Here is a 21900-nt window from a genome sequence, read left to right on the forward strand (position 1 = left end):
ATTTAGGGGCTTTGTGTCTTTCTTGGCCTGTCCTCATGGCTCACTGTACTCACTTTTATCTTAGTTCACCTAAGCTAAAGCTATAACGACCCATTTTTGTTAGTTGAAATATTTGGCTCCCTGTTCCTTTGGCAAAACTTCTATGTTTTTCCTTTCAGACTCTTATTATTTGAATTATGTCAACATATTTAAAGATGTTAGTGACTTAAGGCACTGTGCCTCCAAGAGGTCACATTGACCTTTGGCAATGGACCTCAGTTCTTAACTGAACTGTGATACTCAGTTCAGTGAGGAGGGAGTGTTGATTATACAAAACAAAATAGCAGGCAAAGGGGAAGTGTTTGGGAACTGGACAGTTTTTGGGTGCGTGTGGAATCTTTTTGGTTATTTCTGAATTTAAATAGACTTCACCTGTATCTCTCAGATAAGAAATCTTATTAGCTTTGTTTCCTAGTCACTAAAGCCTAAATCATTACATGAAAAGTGAACTCACTGGAAAATGATTTAAAAAAACTGCTACTGATACCTCCTTACAAAAGTGCATATTCAGCACCAAAAATCCGATGATTTGTCACAGTGGATGATAGGGTCTGAGAATTTTTATTTTCAGTAATATTCATGAAAGCACAGAAAGCTTTACCATTTCTTGCTGTTGTCCCCTTTCTTCCTGTTCTAGTGATGAGCAGGAGATACTAGAAACCACTGTACATCATCTGTCTTCAACTTCCGTCAAGAAGGAATGTCTTTCAAAGATCATCTGGAATTTGTCTAACTTTGATTATGTAGTGCAGAGTAGTTCTGAAAATAAAGATGGAATTGTTGTGTCCATTAGGAGCAGCTTATTTCGTCATTGTTGTTTTTCACTTGTAGCCTTGTGCCTTGTATGATGTTTTCTGTTTCTCAGAACAAGCTAAGAAGAACTGTTCTGTTCCTGGGCTCTGGGAATGCTGGAACACAGAGACTGCGTTTATAGAATAATATTAGACTCTTACAAGGGGCCTGTGTTCTGCAAGTGTAATTTTTGATGCATGCAAGGAGTTTTAGCATCCACGAGAATTGAGGCTGAGAAATGCAATAGAAATGCCACAGTCAAATAAAGAAGTGTTTATTCATTGATATATTGAGCCTCTTAGTAAAAAACCTTAAATTAGCATAATTAAACAAGAGGTCTGATTTGCTATCTTGTTTTTGCCTAATAGAGAAAGTCAACATTGATTTTATGGCTATCAGGACCTTTCAATTATCTTTTCATATCTTAGATTACCAGACTTTGAGGATTATACCCACTTTATGTGTTGTCATCTGCATTAATTCTAATCAAATAAATGTTCCTAGAGAATACAATCTTAGAATATTTATTGAAAGATAACAGAGAAATTTCCTTGGACCATAATAGCTGTATATGTTATAGTTAGCAGATTTTCTCTGCCGTCCCCCTACTGAAGTTAAAGGGAGGATATCAAGATTTTTAATAATGCTGTAATTCAATTTACATGTTAAAAATTTTAGTTCTTTATCTTGCTCTTCTTTTTTCCTTTTTAGATACTAGCTCAGTCATGCACTGAAATCCTGGAATTGCGGCCCTCAAGTGTCTGTGTAGGGGGTAAGTGGTTAGAATTTAAAAATACCATGTAAGAAATTGCAGGTTTTTTCCTGGTTAAAATATATGATTTGAAGATTTGAAGAACTCATGTTGGAAAGAGAATAGCAAAATTAACTTTTTTGGCATCATTTTCTGTAAGAATTTTTAAATAATTCCTTGAAATATTTCTATTTTAAATTCAAATTTTTAAGATTGGAGTGTTATTTTAAATAATGAACATATTGTGTGACAGGCTTTTAGAATCGTCTGTATATTTAGTTCATGTTTGAAACCTCTCCTATAACAAGTAAAATAAAATATGAAAAATTTTTTCATCTTATTATATTCACCGTCATGTGTCTGTGGACACTGAACTCTGTGCTTTGATGACCTGGCTATCTACTAGCTAATCCACTATCTGCTAGCTCAGTGCTCATAAGGAAATCACTTAAGAGTGAATGACAGGAAGGAAGCAGGTGGCTTCCTCAGCTGGGCTAAGAACATTTCAGGTTTTACCAGTTGCCAGATATCCTTACCCAATGAGAGTGTGATTCTCTTTGATATATTTTATTCCTTTTTTAATTAATATTTTATTTTATATATTTCTTACATCATTTTTCATTTTTGCACAATATGCGTTTTCATTTTGGCTATATTCCCATACAATTGCACCCCCACCTTATTTTGACCCTAGTCCTTCCAATATATTTTATTTCTTCTTCAAGTTTGATCTGGAGTTCATTTTAACCTGAATTTACTTAGAAAAGGAAAAACATTGAATCTGGTGGGGAGGGAAATTGCTGTGTAATTTACCACAGAGCCTTCCAATTGCTGAATTAAACTCTGCATCTTTTAGATTCTCTAATGTTTATTGAGATGTTTAAGAGGAATATCCTGGAGGATTATCTTTTCTAAAATTATATTAATAACTATCTAAGCATATCAAGAAAAATAAAAGAATATTAAAATGGTAACTATTATTTATTAAAATCCTTTTATGTGCTGGGTACATGCATTTATAATTTAACTGTTTCTTATAACTACAGTGGTCGACACTTTTATAATCCCTATCTTGCAGGCTGGGAAATTGAGGCAAAGAAATGTTTGGGACTTGCTATTAACAATTCTTCTTTTTAGAACATTTTCTGTTTAACTCTAAAGCCCATGCTTGTTTTTTTCCCTGAGTTACACTTTAAATTTTACCAGGACTTTATTTTTACTGTAAGTAAAATTCCTTTCATAACGCTTTTAATTGCAATCACATAGCAGTAGTTTGTTCCATAGTTGATGACTACTGTGTGTTGGATTGTGTTAGAGAGGGGATGTTTGAGAGTATTAGGAATTAATCACTGTTAGTTAATATACCATCTTGCAGCTTAGCAACAAACATTTAGTTGTCAATCAAGATATTTGCTATGCTAACATTTTTTCTATTATATCATTGGTGACTGATCCTACTATACGGATAGAATACAGTGAGTTTAATCAACTTCTTTTAGTGACTGACTATAGATTATTAGTGGTCACAATAATTGAGACTTGTGATAGGTAATAAGATTGTCTGCAACAGAGAATGAAACTAGGATTTATGATTTGAAGAGCTGTTAAAGAAGAACACTGAATGGAGTGGCATAGATTAAAGAAAATATAACACATGACTGTGCTAGAACAAAAGACCATGAAAAATTAATTCTCTTAACATTTCTATATCTCAATTCCTATAAGTAGAGAAACACAAAGAGGTTTCTTTCCTGCCCATATTTTTCTGAGACTAAAATTTGGGAAAGTTTTTATGATATTTCTCTGGGAATGACTTATGTTTCAACTCTAATATCTTGGCCACTATTAGAAAAAAGATTACCCCAAATTCTGAGTTTAGGATTGAGGCTATCAGAGGAGAGGGGGAAAGGTGAAGATTGGGGTGAGGAGGTGGCCCAATAGACTAGGAGGACTGTGAGTACTTGGCGGTGGGTGTGGTGTGCTAACATATACCTGAAGAGCTGTGATCCTATGCTGCTGAATCATACACAATTTTATAACCAAAGCTACCTCAATAAATATAAATAAATAGAAAAAGAAAATAATAATCCCTATGTGATTTTGATTGATAGTTTCATTGGGTTTCTTAGTGGGCTAAGAGAGCAAGTAGAGTTGAAAATGGTGCTTTGTCTTTATTATTAGTTGGCTTAATAGTATGAAAATAATTAATTCTGTGTACCTTGTTACTTTTAAGTTATGTCTTAATTTGTTTTTTTCTGTAAATCTGTGATTAAAATTTTTAATGTTTACTTTTCCTTTTGCTTCCAGAGGAATTTCATATTGTTTTAAATGGAAGAGGCTTTGTCTTGGGGAGTCGGAGTGGCAGCGTCCTCTGTACTTACACTGTTAATGAAACATACACAAAGAGTAAGTCCCCCCCAGTCTCGATATTGCTTTATATCTGCATCACATATCAGCATCAAATGCTATCCCAAAGGTAACCAACTCTGCTATATATTTTTTATACAAAATGATTTTTATTTTTTGCCCTTGTGATGGATTCCTTCTAATTATTTCTAAATTTTGTTTATTACAAATTTTAATCTTATTAAAGCTTTATTTTTAATTTATAAGTTTTAGCTTAAAATTGAATCATACCTTAAGGTTGTGATCCTATACCTCTAAATCACACACAATGATGTAAACCAATGCTCTTTCTCTATATATGTATATATATATATAATTTATCCTTAAAAATCTAAATGTTTGCACAATTAAAGGGAAAATAATTTTACAAGTATCTACAAAAGTTATGTCAACTTAGTGTATGTCAAAAGAATCATAAATTAAAGGATGGTATAGACAATGATATTTATAGTCTCTACTTCTATTCATATAGTAAAAATACATTTCTATTTTCTATTCCTTCTTTCTTCAGATGAATATCTTTTTGGTTTTTAATGCTAATATATGTAATGTTCCAAACTTCAACTCTGTCATATCCTTTCATTCTATAAATGAAATTGTGTGAGTTATATAAAATCCTTTATTAACTCAATGGTATTTTACTTTCTAGGTGTACAGCCAGTCAGTGTGGAGCTTAATTCTATGCTTTGTCCGGCGCCTGCCCTTAATAAAGCAGGAGAGTAAGTACTTCATTAAAAATATTTCTCAAACATTTTAGCTACAAATTAAAATGGTAGCAGATACACAGTAGTTGTTTTATTGTACTTTTTCTTGATCAGTAGATTGAACATGAACATGAACATAGTAAGTCCTATGTTAATCACTCTGGTTCATACTTTATGCTCTTAGTAAGTTGAAAATATTAAAGTCTGTTTTATTTAATTTTTTAAATATTGATTAAAAAACTATATTTATCTGGATGGCTTTGAGGTACATTGCTAGAAACTTTAATCAGAGCCAAAGTCACTGTTTTGACTCTACAGTATAGATTTAGTGCAGAGACACACACACATGCGTGCACACGTGCCTTCCAAAGTGAGATTTAGACTGAGTAATTACTATAGAATTTACATATTAAAATTAAAGAACAAAAGGAACGTGGTTCACTAATGAACACCTTAGAAATTTTTTTTGGTAAGATTTATTTATTTATTTATACAAGAACCAGGGTACAGGCCAGATGGGCAGGAGGGTGAGAAGATTCACCAGAGATAGAGCAGGGAGCAAAACAGGCAGATTGACGAAATACACTGCGGAGGGGAGAGCGGGCAAGTCAGGAGAGGTCTGGCGTGCCATGTGGGACCCTTGCCATCCGGCCAGGATCCAACTGGCGCTGTAGAGGCTGCGGACAGCTTCACAGTGTGGCGCTCAACCACCTGTGCCACCAGGGGAGGCCCTAATGAACACCTTAGACTTGGAAATATTTGTGCTTTAATTTGTCTTCTTACCTCTTAAGGCCAGTATTCTTATTTTGATGTGGCCGTAAACCATTTCAATAGCTGGTTAAAAGGAGGGATATTTAATTTAGAAGAGCTTTTATTTGAATTGTCTATACACAAATAATTTCAATACTCACTTATTATTTTCATTTGTGATTTCTTCAATACTCTCTATTATGAAGGAAATGATTGCTAACAGCTCAAATGTTCCCTTGCTCAACAGTGGTGGATGTAATATATTTAATATAATAAATAGGATATGGTTTTCTAAGCCCACTTTATACTGACCTTGCACTCAGAACATTGAAAAACAAAATATACAAGGTTCCAGTCCAAAACTGGATTAGTGTTCAGAGAGCGAAGATTTTATTTTTCTCCAGGAAGCCCAAGGGAATAATTTTAATAGTTTGAAGTTGAGGTGAGCAGTTTAACTTTTGTGCAAGATTAAATATTCAGGATACCTATGGGACATCACTTGTAGTCATCAAAGTAAATTGGAGGGGTATCAGCTTTCAATTTCAAATTGCTTGAAAGGAGCTGCATAATGAACCTTGCTTATAAAAGCAAGACTCTCAGAATCTTTTCTTTTTACAGTATTCATTCTGTGTGTCATGTAATAAGCTAGTGTTATTGGCAACATGCTTGTGGCTAAGACCGATCTTGGAATTTGAGACAGGTCTATTTTGCATGGAGCCATTTTAACCCAAGTGTACAGTGTGACTCAATAGCTTTCTGAATAATCATATCTTATATTAGCCCTGAGAAGTCTGTTAACTAAAAGTTTCATCCTGTTTTTCAAATCTCTAACTCCATACTGATTTTCTTATTGTGCTCCCCAGCACGATCCCTGAGCTGGTTTCTCTGGGCAGTCATTGGCAGCAACATTTTTTTTTTTTGTTTTCTAAGTAAATAGCCTTTTTGAGGCATTGATTTGTCTTTCATACAGTCCACCAACAAATCTTCTCAACTTTAATTTCAAAACATATTCAGAATCCAGTGTGTCTTTTACCATCCCAACGATGCCTACCATACTAGACCAAGTTACTGCCATCTCTTGCTTGGTTTATTAACCTCTCAGCTAGTCTGTCTGTTCCTGTCCTCAGCAGAAATGATCATGATAAATCAGACTGGTTTATGTCAGCCCTTCACTTAAAATCCTTTATGACGAGGTCCCCATTCTACCTCAGTAAATGTCTTATCATTGCTTTGTTCTGGTAGGTTTTACAGAATTTAGTTCCTCACTGTGTCTCAGATTTCATCTTATTTTTGCCCCTTATGTTATGGTCACACCACCCTTTTTTGCTTTTCCTAAACCACAGCAACTTACTCCCATGTAAACACTTTTATATTTGCTGTTCCTTCTGCTTGAAATGCTCGTCCCTTCATGGCTCATTGTCTCACCATTAAGTCTCGTTCAAGTGACACCTTCTTGGTAAGTCTCTTCTGGGCACCCTATTTACTCATGCAGTCTTTCTCCTTCCTTGAGTTTTGTACTCTCTATTTCCTTTTCATGTGTTTTTCCCCCCAAAGCATTTATTGCTTGTCATTTTGTCTCTTTCTCTTACATGGAATTTCTTTTGTCTTCTTTCTTGCTATAGCTCTCAAACCTGACACAATGTCTGGCATATAGTAGGTACACTAAATGTTAATGAAAGAATGAATACTTTTTTATAGTATATAGTATCAAAAGTGATTTTTGATTTCTGGGGTGTAGGTAGGAGACAAATGATCAGAATCCTATTATGGGGTACTTGTCAATTAAGAGAGCTGACAACTGCCTTCCTTTTATTCCTTTTGTAAAGATAGCTGTTTACTGAGGTAATGGTGATTTATATCACATTATATTTAGGGGTGTAGGTTTATATCTAGTGAATAGTTACGTCATTTCACTACTCTCCATACCAAAGCCCCAGTGTCCTCCTTTGGACTTTTAGTGACCAGTTAAGGAACACAGCTTACTTTCCATTTCAAAGAAGTTATAAAGTGCATTATGCCTTTTTTACTCCAGACACTGAATTTGTTTTCTTTGGATTTTGCTTTTGGGCATAGTCTCATTTTGAAGAGACTACCACAGAGATTGCTGATATCTTTAAATTATTTATAGATGTGCTAAATGCTCGAGAGATGTGATTTTTAAAAATCATATAGAGCATAATAATTATGAGAGATAAGTAGTCATCATTTGTTTGGTTTTTGATGTTAACATTTCACCTATAATGACAAATTTCTGAGGAATTGTGACCTCCATGCCTTTGAAACACATAGTATTGTAAATCAATGTTAACTAAATAAAAATTAAATTAAAAATTCATCTATAAGCAAACTGGGGATGTTTGGGAAACTATCTGTCTAAAATAATTACTTTTGCCTTCCTTTATATTTTGTATCGAGTACATGATCCACTGAGGCAAAACTTGTGAAGATTTTATTGGCTAATGTATTGGGTATTTGGGGGCATCATTATTTGTTCTCCTATGTATGCTGCAAGTAATTTGGAGCTTTCCTTTGCTCTGAATTTTCTTCAGATACTTTTGTAGGTGATGAGTTCTCTTATGAGACTAGATTAAAATCAACACAATTGAAACAGTTTAGCCTTGTAAGGTGACTGATGCTTAATATGTTTGCCTAATTAGCTTTTGGCTAAAGATTGAAACCCATTAAGTAGCTAGTTAGTCTATGTTTCAAATAAACACATCTGGCCAACAATGAAGGAAGATTTTATTCCTGCGTGAGGGTGACAGATGTGATAGTTCCCCCGTTCTCTCACTTAAATAATTAACAACACACTGGTGAAGTAACCCTAGACAGACAGCTTCAAAGCCAGATGCGTAGTCTCAGAGCTGGAGCAGTGGACATGTGCCTCAACTCATTAGCCTGCTCCATCGGTTCCTTTCTCATCTTTGTATTATTTCCAGAATTATGTTTTGTTTGAGGATTATTTTCTAAAATACTTAAGACTTATGAAGAAGGTTAAAATGAAATTGTTTATTTCTAGATAGAGATTAAAAATGTTGCGGGGTAGCTGGGACAGAGATTTGCATTCAGAAATGGATGTCATGATATAAAAGAAGTTAAAGCTACCTGAGCAAATCATACCCAGGGATACAATTGTTTAGCATTGTTGAAATGGGTTTTTGAAGTACTCTCTTTGACAGAGATATCTGTTTATTAAATTTCCCTATGTGATATGGAATTTTAGACTAAGATAAACAAATTCCTAATATTGAAAGAGAAAGAACAAAAAGGTGTGGTAATGAGCTTGTTTTCTATTGCTTTTATTGGACACAATTTAATTTTAAAATGCCATGTGATTCAACCAAATGTCTTACCAAGAAAAAAAATCTGTAGATTGTTTGGGAGTTTATTTCTGCCGGTGGTTCTTTGTAGCAAAATGTCTTCTTTAAGCTTTCATAGGACGAACTCTAAAGTTCTTTGAATCCTTCATGTTTTGGGGCTATCGCCTGGTGTTCAATGTGCAAATGTCACAGTGCTTGCAGTGTGGGCTTATTCTCTGACCCTTGTTTAGTGAGACAGCAACAATAGCACAGCTGCTCTGCACTAGTTGAGATCTCAAACCTGTAATTTGGCAAGAAGAACAGGACAAATTGGGTAAATATACATAAACACATTGTGAAGAAAGAAAAACAGAACAGAATGAACCAGAGTCTTATCCTACAGCTTGTTTGATAGAGATGATTTAAGGAGGCATATGGTATAGTTAAATGTGCTTTCAAAAACATTGGCCAGAATCTTCTGGCAAATATGAAATAAATATCTAAATCAGATGAAGCTGATAGTATTAGTTCTCTTAAAAGGCAGTGTGGGAACACACTTGACAGAGTGTTTTGAGTAAGAAGTGGTGGGATATCAGCGTATGTGGAAAATTTGAAGCATCTGATACTGAGGGCTTAGCAAGATAAGTGGTGTGACCGACTTGAAGTGAGAGCCTTACTTGAAAATAGAAAATTTTTATTTTCCTTGATGTTATTTTTTTTAATATCACCCATTTTGCCTGAATAAAACTGATTATTTCTCTTTCTGGGTTGGGCAAATTCTGCCTTTAATATGACTTCTCAAATAAACACTTCCTTTCAAAAATATGCCTGTGTATGTATGTGTGAGCATCTGCACACACCTAATTCCAGTAAAACAACCAAAACTTCATTCTTTCTTCTGTTTCTTGTAATTTCTTGTCAGAAATGAAACAACTTATTTTTATTTAACATGTATGCTAGGACATTAGTATATCTTTATTTTGAATATATACATTAGAATTTTGGTGATTTAGGACAGAAAACCTCTTCTTTTTCTCTACCTACCCCACACTTCTCAAATGGTGGAACATTTATCTGTTCTTTTACATGGCATGTTGTTTTCTGATTGTATTAATAAATGTAACTGATTCACCTATTCTGTATTGCATCTCCATGCTAAGTGTTACATTCATTTCTGGAAATTGGTTTTAGGGAACAACAGTTAGTTTGAACATCCAGGGTGGCCAACAGGATGTTGCCAAGTATGTGAATGTTAAATAGTATACAATTTAAAGTACTGAGAAATATATGATTCAGCTATTGTTACAGGGCAGGGAGGATACCCCAGAACCCCCAAACCTGCCCACTCTAAATAGGTTCTGCCATCTGCCTCATCAAGACAAACATATAAGACCTTTAATGAAAAGGAGCTTTAATACAATTAGTAAGCAATAAAGAAAAAACAAAGAATATAGTTTCTAAATCAAGCACTCAAAGTTACCCATCCCCTTGTGGGTAAAAGTCTACCCAAACGGGATTGGTCCAGGGCACGGCCCAAAAGCCTGGCATGAGTCTAAAGCACCTTCTGTCAGGGACCCGTAGAAGAAGGTCAAAAACAGCCAGACAAGTCTGGGAGGAAAAGAGCAAAATCAAAATCAAGATAAAAGCTGCCATTGTTAACCGCTCCAAGGGTTTCTCACCCACATCTGTTTCAACCAGTCTAGGACCAATAAGCAAGTGCACCTTCTTCACATGTCTCTCTGCTCCTTTGCCTCCTCCAGGTCTCCTTCTTACTTCCTTCCTTCCTTCCCCAGTCTCCTCTCTAGCTTCTCCTCCTCTCTGCTCAGCTCTACCCTCCTTTAGGTGGGGCAGGGAACCTGGAACTTCCCCTTTTCCTGGGGGCCACCCTGTTACACTATGACATCTTAGCTCTCTTCAAACGTTAGGTCTCTCATGTGAAAGACAGGACAAATTCTTTATTGCTCAGAGGACAGGAGAAAGAAAGAATGGGAGATAAAAGGACACACATTTAAAATTAATATAAAGACCTTTCTAACTTTGGAATTATTTAGTGAGTGGTAGTGGAAAATCAGTTGTATGATGGGGTGGCTTGTATTTCTTACATATATATTTAAACCCTCTTATGTATTGACTCCTAAAGTTTTTACAATTACTAAGGCATTTGAAAGCATTAAAAGAAATGAAAGGTATTGAAAGTTAAGCTGTTATTTCCAAGTGTCTTTCTAGAATTTTATGAAAGTACGAAAACCAGTTAAAAAGGGGTATTTGCAGTGCAACACTGAAAACATTCACAATACAACATTAGGTGTAATATCCAGTATATTTTATGGGTTTTTTTTCTTTCTTAGACCTAGCAATCATCCTAAAAGCAATGATTATTTAAATTGTACATATATATTGAGAGATATCAACAAGAAATAACTGTATTCAAAAATCCTCTAAACATTCTGAAGAGAATATCCTTATATCAAACATTATTTTATATAAATTCATAATTAGAAGTGGAATCTTTATAAACTAAATGATTCACAAATATGAAACTATTTTCAACTCCTTATTTTTCAACTTTTTGTTATTAATAAAGCTAACTTGTGAAAACCTCTACAGAGTATTACATAGTAGCACTTCATTTTAAAATATCTTGTCTCCATAATTTTAATAATGGAGTTTTAATAAAAACTACTTTTTGAGTAGTTGCCAGTTTAATTTTCAGTATGTGCAATTAGTGGTAAATTATTTATTATTTCCAGAAAATGTCTTTCACAATTTTATTTCGTTTTTCATCTTTTTAAATGGGTCATAAAATAACAAGCTTATATTAGAAATGTAAAACATCAGTAGGAAATTAATATTTTGCAAATAGGTTCTGTGGATTGAAATGTCAACTGTATTTCTTGGAGTATGGCATTTCTTATATAAGAGTATTTCTAGCAAGTGACACTAAGCTACTCTTTTCTGAAATTGTTATATACCTTTAAACAATAAAAGGACCATAACTGTTATGAACTATTGAATTTTATTTACTTAATTAGATGTCACAATGCTATTTTATTTTTCATGTGGAATGAATTTAACTATCACTATTGAAAACCAATTGACATTGAAATGTGCTTCAAGGAATCATTTTGTTATGCTAAGATATTTAGGTATCTTCTATCCTTTCACTCTGAAATAAATATTCTAAGGATGAAATAAATAGTGGATTAAGACATTTGTAAGTAATTTTAAAATATGTAGAAGCAATTTGTAGAACAGGAAATTCAAAGAAGTACCATTTCCGTCTTTGTCTTCCCTAAGTACCCTGCATTATCTGCTTTATTCTCAGTGCTGTATCAAAAGGTTCTTCCTTGTTTTCCTTGACTTCATATATTCACCTCCTTTATTTATTCTCAGATGTCACCTCAGATGCCTCATCTTATAGTCAGATGAAAGGTTCATTTTTGTTTGATCCTTTGTTTTGTTTTTATAATCCACATGACTGAAATAATCTGATATTTGTCTCTCTACTTCTGACTTATTTCACTTAGCATAATCCCAGTTCCATTCTTCATTCATGTTGTCACAAATGACAGGACTTTGTTTTTATTTTTTCTTTTAAATATTTGCATAATGTTCTGTTGTATATATGTAGCAGGCCTTTCTAATCTACTCATCTGTCTTTGGCCACTTAGGTTTTTTCCGTAACTTGGTATAGTAAAGAGTGCTGCAGCAAACACCGGAGTGTGTATGTGTGTGTAAATATATATATCCCCTCAAATTAGTGTTTTTGCATTCTCCAGATTGATAGTATGAGTGGAGTTGCTAGACCTATTTGATTTATCAATTTTTAATATTTTGAGAAATCTCCATACTATTTTCCATAGGATTGTACCAGTCTTCATTCCCACCAATAGTATCTGAGGGTTCCTTTCCTCCACATCCTCACCAACACTTGTTGATTATGTTTTGTTGTTGTTATTGTTGCTTATTTGCTTGATATGGACAATGCTCACAGGTGGTATCTTGTGATTTTGATTTGCATTTCCCTGAATTTTCATTTGTCTGTTGGCCCACTAGCTATATGTCTTCTTTGGAGAGTATCTGTTTAGTTCTTCCATCCATTTTTGTTTTGATTGGGTTATTTATTTTCTTTCTTTTTTTTTTTAAAGATTTATTTATTTATGCATACAAGAACTGGGGTATAGGCCAGAGTTGCCAGGGGTGAGAAGATTCACCAGAGACAGAGTGGGGAGCAGAACAGTCACACTGAGTGAAATACACTGCTGAGGGGCGCAGCAGGACAGTCAGGAGAGGTCTGCTGTGCCATGCGGGCTGCTTCTTGGACGGCCGGGGATGGAACTAGTGCTGCAGTGGCTTTGGGTAGCTTCCGTAGGTTGGTCTCAACCCCTTATACCATCAGGGAGGCCCCCTGATTATTTATTTTCTTTTGGTTGAGTTCTTTTGGTTGAGTTCTTTGTAGATCCTGGCTGTTAGTCCTTTGTCACATGCATGATGTGAAATATATCTTCTCCCATTCAGTAGGGATTTTTTGATTCCTTTCTGATCTTTTTTCCTAACTAACTCTTGCTCATTCTCTTGGATTCATCTTAGAGATGACTTTCCCCAGGAAATCTTTGTTACTTCTCCGTGGCAAGGTGGAGTCATTTGTGTCTCCACAGGTCTGCTAGTACATACTGCTGGTATACACTCTAATTGTTTGTTTATGTGGCATCCTTTCAGGTACATTGCAATGCTGTGTTTTATTTCTTATTATGGCACTCTTACCATGCACAATCTAACATGAACTATTGTAGGCAACTTCTAAGTATTTGTTTAATTAAGTAGTAATGGATACATTAAGAGACTGATTGAATAAGCTTATTGGCAATCATTAGTCACCCAATTTTGATTTGTTTGTAGGGTTCAGGTTGAAACATATAATTTAACACAGCTATTAGGTTTACTCAAAGGAGTATTTTGTTACAGGAAGGAAATAACATTGAAAAATTTCTTTGCAAGAACTTGCATTATGTTTTTTACACATTTTTTGAACAATTTTTAGTTCTTTATATTTTTTGTATGATTCTAGTGTAATAGAATCATATAAAGTTAAGAGTTAGATGATTATTTCATTGCTGCTATACAGTCTTCTATAATATATTATTTGTGTTGTTTATTTCAATGTGTATCTAAAAGGTTTATAACAATGTACTTTGATATTCTGTATAATTTGCTAGACAGGTGTTATAATTTACATACTACCTGCTATGTTCTAGTCACTGTTTTACATTTTATGTACATTATACTATCAAATTCTTAGATAATATGTATTTACATAACTCTTTGATAGGTGATGTCCCCATTTTACAAATTGAGGAATGCTAGATGGAGATTGTAGCGATTAAGATTTCAATCCACGAGTTCTTATACCCCAACATGTAGGTCAGATCTGTACCCTTTGAAATTTTATTTCATTTGTGGGAAAACTAATCATGAATCCTCCCCACACTTAGGTATGGAGTAAATAAAAACACCATAGCTTTTTAAAATTTGTGTTCATAATTAACTCTCTGTAACTGAGAGTATGGGTGTTACTAACACTAACACACTAACCAGAATTAGCAGTTTCATAGAAATAGGCATAAGTAATCCATAGATACTTATACAAACAACGTATGCCAGAAGATATTAATTACATATATATATTGGAGTCTTGGGGCAAGAAAAAGTGAAGACATTGGGTTTATTTAGAGGATGGGGTGGCTTTTTCAATCCTTCTGCCGCAGAGGAGTAGCGTAGCTTTGGCAAAGGTATCAGCTACAGGATGGTGCCAATAGCTTACCAATAATTAAAAAATGTTTTTCTAAAATAATGACAAAATTTAAAAACAAAAGTAACTTTTTAGAGTGTGTTTTTCATGTTTGCAACATATCTGAAAATAATTTCCCAGCAAATACATACACACACACACACATATTTATATAATCTTGTTATGTAGTAAATGCCATCCTAGTTAACCATGAGAAATATTTGAATATAGTAAAAACTGGAGGAGAGATACTAAGTTCTTGCCAATGAGAGAAACTTAAATATAAGAACCTAAAATATTGATCCAGATTAAAGTAGAATGGGGTAGAAATAAAAACACTTCGAATAGTCAGAGAAGTCCAACATTTGGGCAAGCTACTTTGTAAGCTTCAGATTCCTCTTGGAAAACAAAGACAGGGCCTCCCCCAGTGGCGCAGCAGTTGAGTGCTGGGTTGCGAAGCTGCTCGCAGCCTCTGCAGCACCGGTTCGATCCCCAGCCACCAGGTGAGGGTCTCACATGGTGTGCAGACCTCTCCTGCTGCCCTGTGCTCCCCTCAGCAGTGTACTTCGTCAGTCGGCCTGCTCTGCTCTCTGCTCAGACTGGTGAATTCTTTCACCCTCCCCGTTTACAAAGACAATGTTGCTATTTATGTCAATGGCTGCTTCTCTGGGAGAATTGAATAAGAAGGTGCTTGTAATGTGTCTGACCCATAGTAAGGAACTGAAAATGCAATTATTTTAGTACTGTTGTTGATGGAAATGGTTTGGTTATTCCGCTGCTACACTCAGCAAGGTGAAGATTATATTGTTTCAATTGGGTCCATATTATCAGGTAGCTCTGGAGGCTAGTTCCTTCTTTTTGGTACATTTATTTTGGTTGACTACGTGATCTCATAAGCCTACATTTCTACTACAGAAAAAGTGAACTTCAGTGTCAAAGTATATCTTCTATTTTTATTCTTTTTTGGGTAACTAACTAAAACTGGCTAAGGACACTACCCAAATAGTTTACTGGTCACTGTCTGAATTCTTCCCCACGTGCACAATTGCAAGACTACTCAGGCTCCGGGAACAACAACAATGGAATTTATTTAACAAACCAGGGAAAAACAAAGAGATACTGAGGCCAAAAATGGCCTTTACCACACCAGTGTTTTTCAATCCTAAAACAAAAGCAGTTAGGATGGTGTCTTCCCACCACTGTGGATGTGGAGCTCCTCTCCTAAATAGGCTATGTGTCCAACCTGGAGCGCGTGGAAACCAGGCCAGGTTCCACCTCAGGAAGACAACAGGAGATGCCCCTGGAGCTCCTGGGATGCCCCAGTGCAGCACCAGACAAGCCACACTCAAGATAGCAGCTGCAGTGGCTGAACAACCTCACAAATGGCCACACTCATGCAGCTCAGTGAGGTGCCCAGCCAGACTGTAACAGCAGCAAAACCAGAAACAGTTTCACTTTCTCAGGTACTTGCAAAGCTCTGTACTTTTCCTCTCTGAGGTTGGCTGCAGGTGGCCTCTCCACATTCAGAGGCCCACAAAAGCCTTCTGGAAGATCTGCGCAGTGGGGGCCAAAATCTACTGACCCCAAATGCTGAAGATCTGAAAAAGGCTGAATCCCAAAGTCTGAATAAATCTGTGCCGCCTTCTGCAGTCCCTTATATTACTTAGGGGTAACTCCACCCCCAAAATTCAATACTTTTTAGCATTTTCCCTGGGTCTTTCTAATCTCACCAGCAACCCCCTCCAGGGGCCACCACCTGTAACAGTCTTTTGGCTTCAGCTACCAGTTACAAGATTATAAACAACTTCAGTCCATATCTACTAATCCCTTAAAAGTTGAATTAAAACGATAACAACCTCATATGTTATTATGAATCAAATATTCTTCCCTCAAACTAAAACCATGCCTCCCATGTCATGTACTTTCTGGTACAAGCTTTCAAATAAAGGAAAGTAGAACTAGAAAAGATTATTTTGGATTCAACTTTGCTTAGTCTTCAAAAACCAACAACAACAACAACAACAAAAAGGTACTCAGTTCTTCAGAGTAAGCAATTAAGGTTAAGTTGTTTTCTTTCTTAAATAAGCCACCAGATATTCTGTGCTGAATTAGTTCAGAAGTTCAGTTGACATAAACACCCCAATTTCTCATTTTTTCCTAGATTTAGCTAGTCCTTTAAAAGGAAAATGTTATGAAGGGACAATATTATAGGAAATACTTTTTTTTTTTTTAATAAAATTACTCCTGAATGTGGAAGAAGAGTTGAGTTAGAAGTTTGCTAATAATATTTTTCCTGGTGGCTCTATTCCTGTATGAATTCAAACTAAATATCACATTGAAAAAAATAAACATTTTAAGAACTTTTATTTCATCAAACCTCTGAGGTCTGATGGAAAGAGTTCAAAATTAGTTAGAATCCTAACTTTACCACTTTGGGCAAGGTAATTAGGCTTTCTGAGCCTTAAGTACCCCATCTGTAAAATTGTGAAACTACTGTAAGGGCTATTGCAAGAATTAAATGAGATAATGTCCATAAAATGCCTAGGATAGCATCTGGCATATATCAGGGACTGCATAACACATCTCATCCTTCTTCTCTGGCATCATTATTGAAATTTTACTAGCTGTTTGAGATTACTTGTTTTATCCTAATTCTATAACTAGTAGTATTTGGCACTCAATTCATGATATAGAGAAGATATCTAAATATAACAAAGTTCTTCTAATTCAGAGTACTTCAGGCAAGTTTCTGTTTTTGAAATTTAGAATATTTATGTGAATTGAAACATGGACTGTACAGAAGACAGGTTAATAAAATATTGCTATTTTTGCTCTAATGAATGGATAGTTTTGATTTATTGGCACACTCATATGATAATGTAATTTGTAAACTATTTTAGAAAAGAACATTTTACTCAATACTTTAAAATCTCTTTGTCCATTTTTTTCCCTTTGATATGCTTTTTTTAAAAAAGTTACTCCTGGCTGACCTAAATATAATAAATAATAAATTTCTAGAATCTGAATTAATGAGTAATAGTTATTGTTTTATAATTTAAAATCATATTTTCACATTGAGAACTGTATTTTAAGTATGATATTTCTTAGCCATGGGTAAAAAATATTCTACATTTGTTAGGATATTTTAATGTTCTGGGACCATGTGCAACAAATGCCTACAAATAAACTGAATGATTTTTTTCCCCCCTCAATTTATCTCTGTCTTTCATTGTTACTTTCTCTATATTTTATTCCTGAATGGTTTGTTACTGCCAATTTATATTCTTAAACAATGTTCTTGTGATGATAGTAATGTCTGGAGACAGAAAAAATTAAATGAGATCTAGATTTCCCCCCTTTATATGTTTATGAACCTGAAACAATCTCAACAAGTCCCTGGATTAAGGAATTTTATATTGTTTTGATTTATGATAATGCTTCTATTAGTAATTTCAGAATTTGCCTACTGGCTTACTTAGTAAGGACAGAAACTAAAAAATGAAAACCCTGGGATAACTGAAAACTATCAGTTTTCAAGTCGATTTCTGGCTGTTTTTGAATGTTATGAGGAAGTAAAGTTCTCTTACAATCCTTTAGTTTTTAATTTATTTAATTATTGTTTCTTCATTGTCTTTTAGAACTCTCGATGTTTCAGTGAGCTTTAATGGAGGAAAATCTGTACTTTCCAGCTCATTAATAGTCACAGCTACGGAATGTGTAAGTAAAAAGTTTGTGTGGAATTATCTTTAAAAATTAACATTGTCCAGGGCCTCCCTGGTGGCGCAGTGCTGTGAAGCTGTCCGCAGTCTCTGCGGTGCCAGTTTGATCCCCACTGGCTGCAGAGATACCCACATGGTGTGGCAGACCTCTCCTGTCTTGCCCGCTTCTCCCTACAGCAGTGTATTTCATTCAGTCTGCCTGCTCTGTTTCCCGCTCTGTCTCTGGCGAATCTTCTCACCCTCCCATACATCTGGCCTGTACCCCGGTTCTTGTGTAAATAAATAATTCTTTAAAAAAAATAACACCTTAATTCTTTAAAAAAAGTTAACATTGTCCAGAAATTATATATGGACCTTCAGTATTGTTGCATGCTAGAATAAAGAAGGTACAGACAATTATGCTGGAGACTGTTACAAAAAAAATTTCATCTAAAATTTATTTTAGATTGTTTTGTTCTTTTCTTCAGTCTCCTTTAAAAGGGATTTTAAGAGAGCATACTATTTTATTGGCTATTTATAAAATTCAAGTCATGTTTACATCAACATAAGGCAAGAGAATGATTTCCAAGTGATGTATTCTTTCTTAAAACATAAAATATGTAGATGAATGTTTTCTTATTATGTGTGTTGGATTATGGATCCCAAACATTTATGTTTTTGAAATTATTATTAATCTTAGTGGATGATTCATTTTGTCCATGTTGGTGTGAGTAAGGGATGGGATATTGATATTTAGATTAAAAGTATATTTTAATTCAGATGGATGATCTGCATTACTTAAGATGCAGTATTTGAAAGTGTAAACACTGATGATGAGTGTTTTCCTTATAGTTAATATTTTGAATTTATGGAAAGTTTTGGTAATAAAGATTTTTTCCACAAAGACACGAAGCACTAAAAGGGACTGACTGTATGACTGTTATTTTCATGAGTATAATTTCTTTGTAAATATATATATATATATATATATATAAATCAAAGGAAAAAAAAATTCTTGTCCTTCAAAAGAACAAAATCCCAGTTTACCATTTCCTCACATTTCATGGCTTCATGGTTTTATATTTTGATCCATTAATTTGAGTTATTCCTTCCTCCCCAAAAGAAAAACACCCCATATTGTCTGAATAGTGACAGTTGTGTTTCTCATTCTTGATTATTTGCATTGCAGGAAAATCAAGCATCCATGTGGATGTTTGGGTCATTCTTGAATTCCCTAGATAACTCTTTATCAATACTGGCTTCTATTTTGAAAATAGCTAGGTGTTCCCCAACCCCCTTTTTGTCTCTAACACGTTGCAATTTGTAAGTTTTGTGGATGTTGCAATCTGTAGTTTTCTTGGCTTCAGGATGTGGTCATGATTACAAACATTTGTGGTATATAGTTTCTTGGTGTTAAACTCACAGAAATTGCATTCTTCTATTCTTCTTTCTTTTCTGCACTTCCAACCCCTCTTTTTTCACTTTTTCTACACAAGCAAGAACTCGAGTCTTTGCCTGAGTTTAAATAACTCATTTGGAATTTACAGGTTGCATATTAGAAGATGTGATCCTAGGTCTTGCTAGTTCTCAGAAAAGCATAATGTGCCTCGAGGAGTTTTAATAAAGTGATCTCAGAAAAAGGGGTATTAGTTGTCTCTGAGGTACAAAGAGAATGAAAGCACAGTTGTAATATTAGATAAGGGAACAAAGTAATTGTCATTGAGAAAGGTATATTTGAACAAATATTTGAGGAAAGGTGGCCCTGAAGGCCTCCCCCAGGAAAGTGTGCTACACGCAGGGACAGCAGCTAGAACAAGGCCTAAGTTGGGACTGTGTTAAAGAAAAGCAAGGCAAGGCCTCCCCTGGTGGCGCAGCAGTTGAGCGCTGGGCTGTGAAGCTGCCGCAGCCTCTGCAGTGCCGGTTCAATCCCCGGCTGCCACCAGCAAGGGTCCCACATGCTGCAGACCTCTCCTGCCACCTGCTGCTCCCCTCAGCAGTGTACTTCGTCGGTCTGCCTGTTCTGCTCTCCGCTCTGGCTCTGGTGAATTCTCTCACCCTCCCGTGCTTCTGACTGTACCCAGTGCTTTTATAAATAAATAAATAAATCTTAAAAAAAAAAAAAAAAAAAGAACAGCAAGGCAGCCAGTGTGCTGGAGTGGAAATAGCAGGGAGGGGAAAAAAGTGGGAGGCAACTCGGGGTGAGTAAAACAGAGTGGCGGGAGGCAGATAAATCAGTTAGGGTTTTGTAAATGATTGTGTGACTGGAGCTTTTCTTCTGAGCGAAATGAAAGGTGACAGGACATGCCTTAATATTTTAAAAGGACCATTCTGGCTGCTGTGTAAAAATAAACTTTGTAGGTAGGGCCGAAGTGGAAAGATGGAGATGAATTCTGTGGGTGTTTCAGTAATTTAGGAGAGGGTTGGGTAGCTCCGCCAGGGAGATAGCAATGGAGATGTTGAGATGTGTTGGATTTGACTATATTGCAAAGGTGCAGCCTCTGGAATACCTGGACAGGTTAAAAGTGGATATAAGAAGAAAACATTAAGGTTCCAGCCTTTTTACCTGAGCAACTAGAAAGATGAGTTGGCATGAGGTAGAGAAGTTTTTGAAGATAAGATGTTGTGTTTGAGAAATTTTGAGCAAAAGGTGTTTGTTGACCATCACAGTGGCAGTGGCAGAAAGGCAGTTGAATGTACAAGTCTGGAGTTCTAGAGAGAGTTCTGGATGGGAGGTACACATCTGAGAAGTGTTGTGTGGAGTGAAGTTGTTGACTAAATGCCTTATGATTTGTACTGAAAAAGTGGCTTTCTGGAGGTAGAGTAAGCAGTGAAAGAGTATGAGAAAGAGGTTTGGTATTTATGGAAACTGGGTTTCCATAAATATTTATAAACAGGAGGGACAAACACTTTATAGAGATCTATAGCAAACAGGTACTGAGAGTAGGTACACTCACTCAAAGTGAAAATATTGAAGGGAAAGCTTAGAAATTGAGTAATTTAAACCTGATTACCAATAGTCAAAAAGAAGAGATGAGTTTAGGTTGCATCCTGCAGGTGGGTTTGTGGCTCCTCAATTTCAGTGCAGAGAAGTCAGTGCAGAAATAAAAGAAAGGGAGGAGAACAAAATGGATTACATTTTTCATAATGCTGGATTGATCTAACTTGAAAGAAATACTTAATTCTGAAATTGTACTTTTTGACATTTTAATTTTAAATACCCTTTGATTGAAGGAAGGATAACTATGAATTTGTCAGATCTGTTTCTTCCTTCCTTTCCTGCTTCTCCCTCCCTCCCCTGCTACTCTCTCCTTCTGTCGTCCTCCTTCCGTCCTTCTATCCCTCTTTCCTTCCTTCCTGTTTTCTCCCTTTTCCTCCTTCCAAAGAAAAATACCTTGGGAAATATTAAACAGGAAAGGAAGACCATATTCAAGATGAATACAATAGGGGAGGTAAGCGGAACTCTGCTGAGACACAGGGCTAGACAGTTTTAAAGATCTGAGGTGGAGGCAGTACAGACCATCTGCATCTGCTAATTGACTCTATCTGAAGGAAAAGTAAATGTTCTCCTCGTCTCCTGGTAGGAGTTAGTGTTGAAATTCAGAGCAAGGGACTCTTGGAAATTAGACTCCAAATTGCCACAGGGACTGGCAATTGGCAGCATTTTCTTTAATGA

General features: G+C 35.5%; 1 protein-coding gene across 2 annotated transcripts in view; it reads left to right on the forward strand.

Annotated features, from left to right (window-relative positions):
• The window catches only part of ANTXR2 (ANTXR cell adhesion molecule 2), a gene marked incomplete at both ends in the record, with an annotated part of 146940 nt that overhangs the window by 36352 nt on the left and 88688 nt on the right, over positions 1 to 21900 (forward strand). For both annotated transcript variants that reach the window (XM_084233284.1, XM_084233283.1), the window contains 4 exons: positions 1543 to 1603; positions 3890 to 3988; positions 4638 to 4707; positions 18168 to 18246. In XM_084233284.1, coding sequence (XP_084089410.1) covers positions 1543 to 1603; positions 3890 to 3988; positions 4638 to 4707; positions 18168 to 18246 — 309 coding nt within the window. The remainder of the gene's footprint in view (positions 1 to 1542; positions 1604 to 3889; positions 3989 to 4637; positions 4708 to 18167; positions 18247 to 21900) is intronic.

This window comes from Talpa europaea, assembly GCF_964194135.1.
Source record: "Talpa europaea genome assembly, chromosome: 5".
Lineage (NCBI taxonomy): Eukaryota > Metazoa > Chordata > Mammalia > Eulipotyphla > Talpidae > Talpa > Talpa europaea.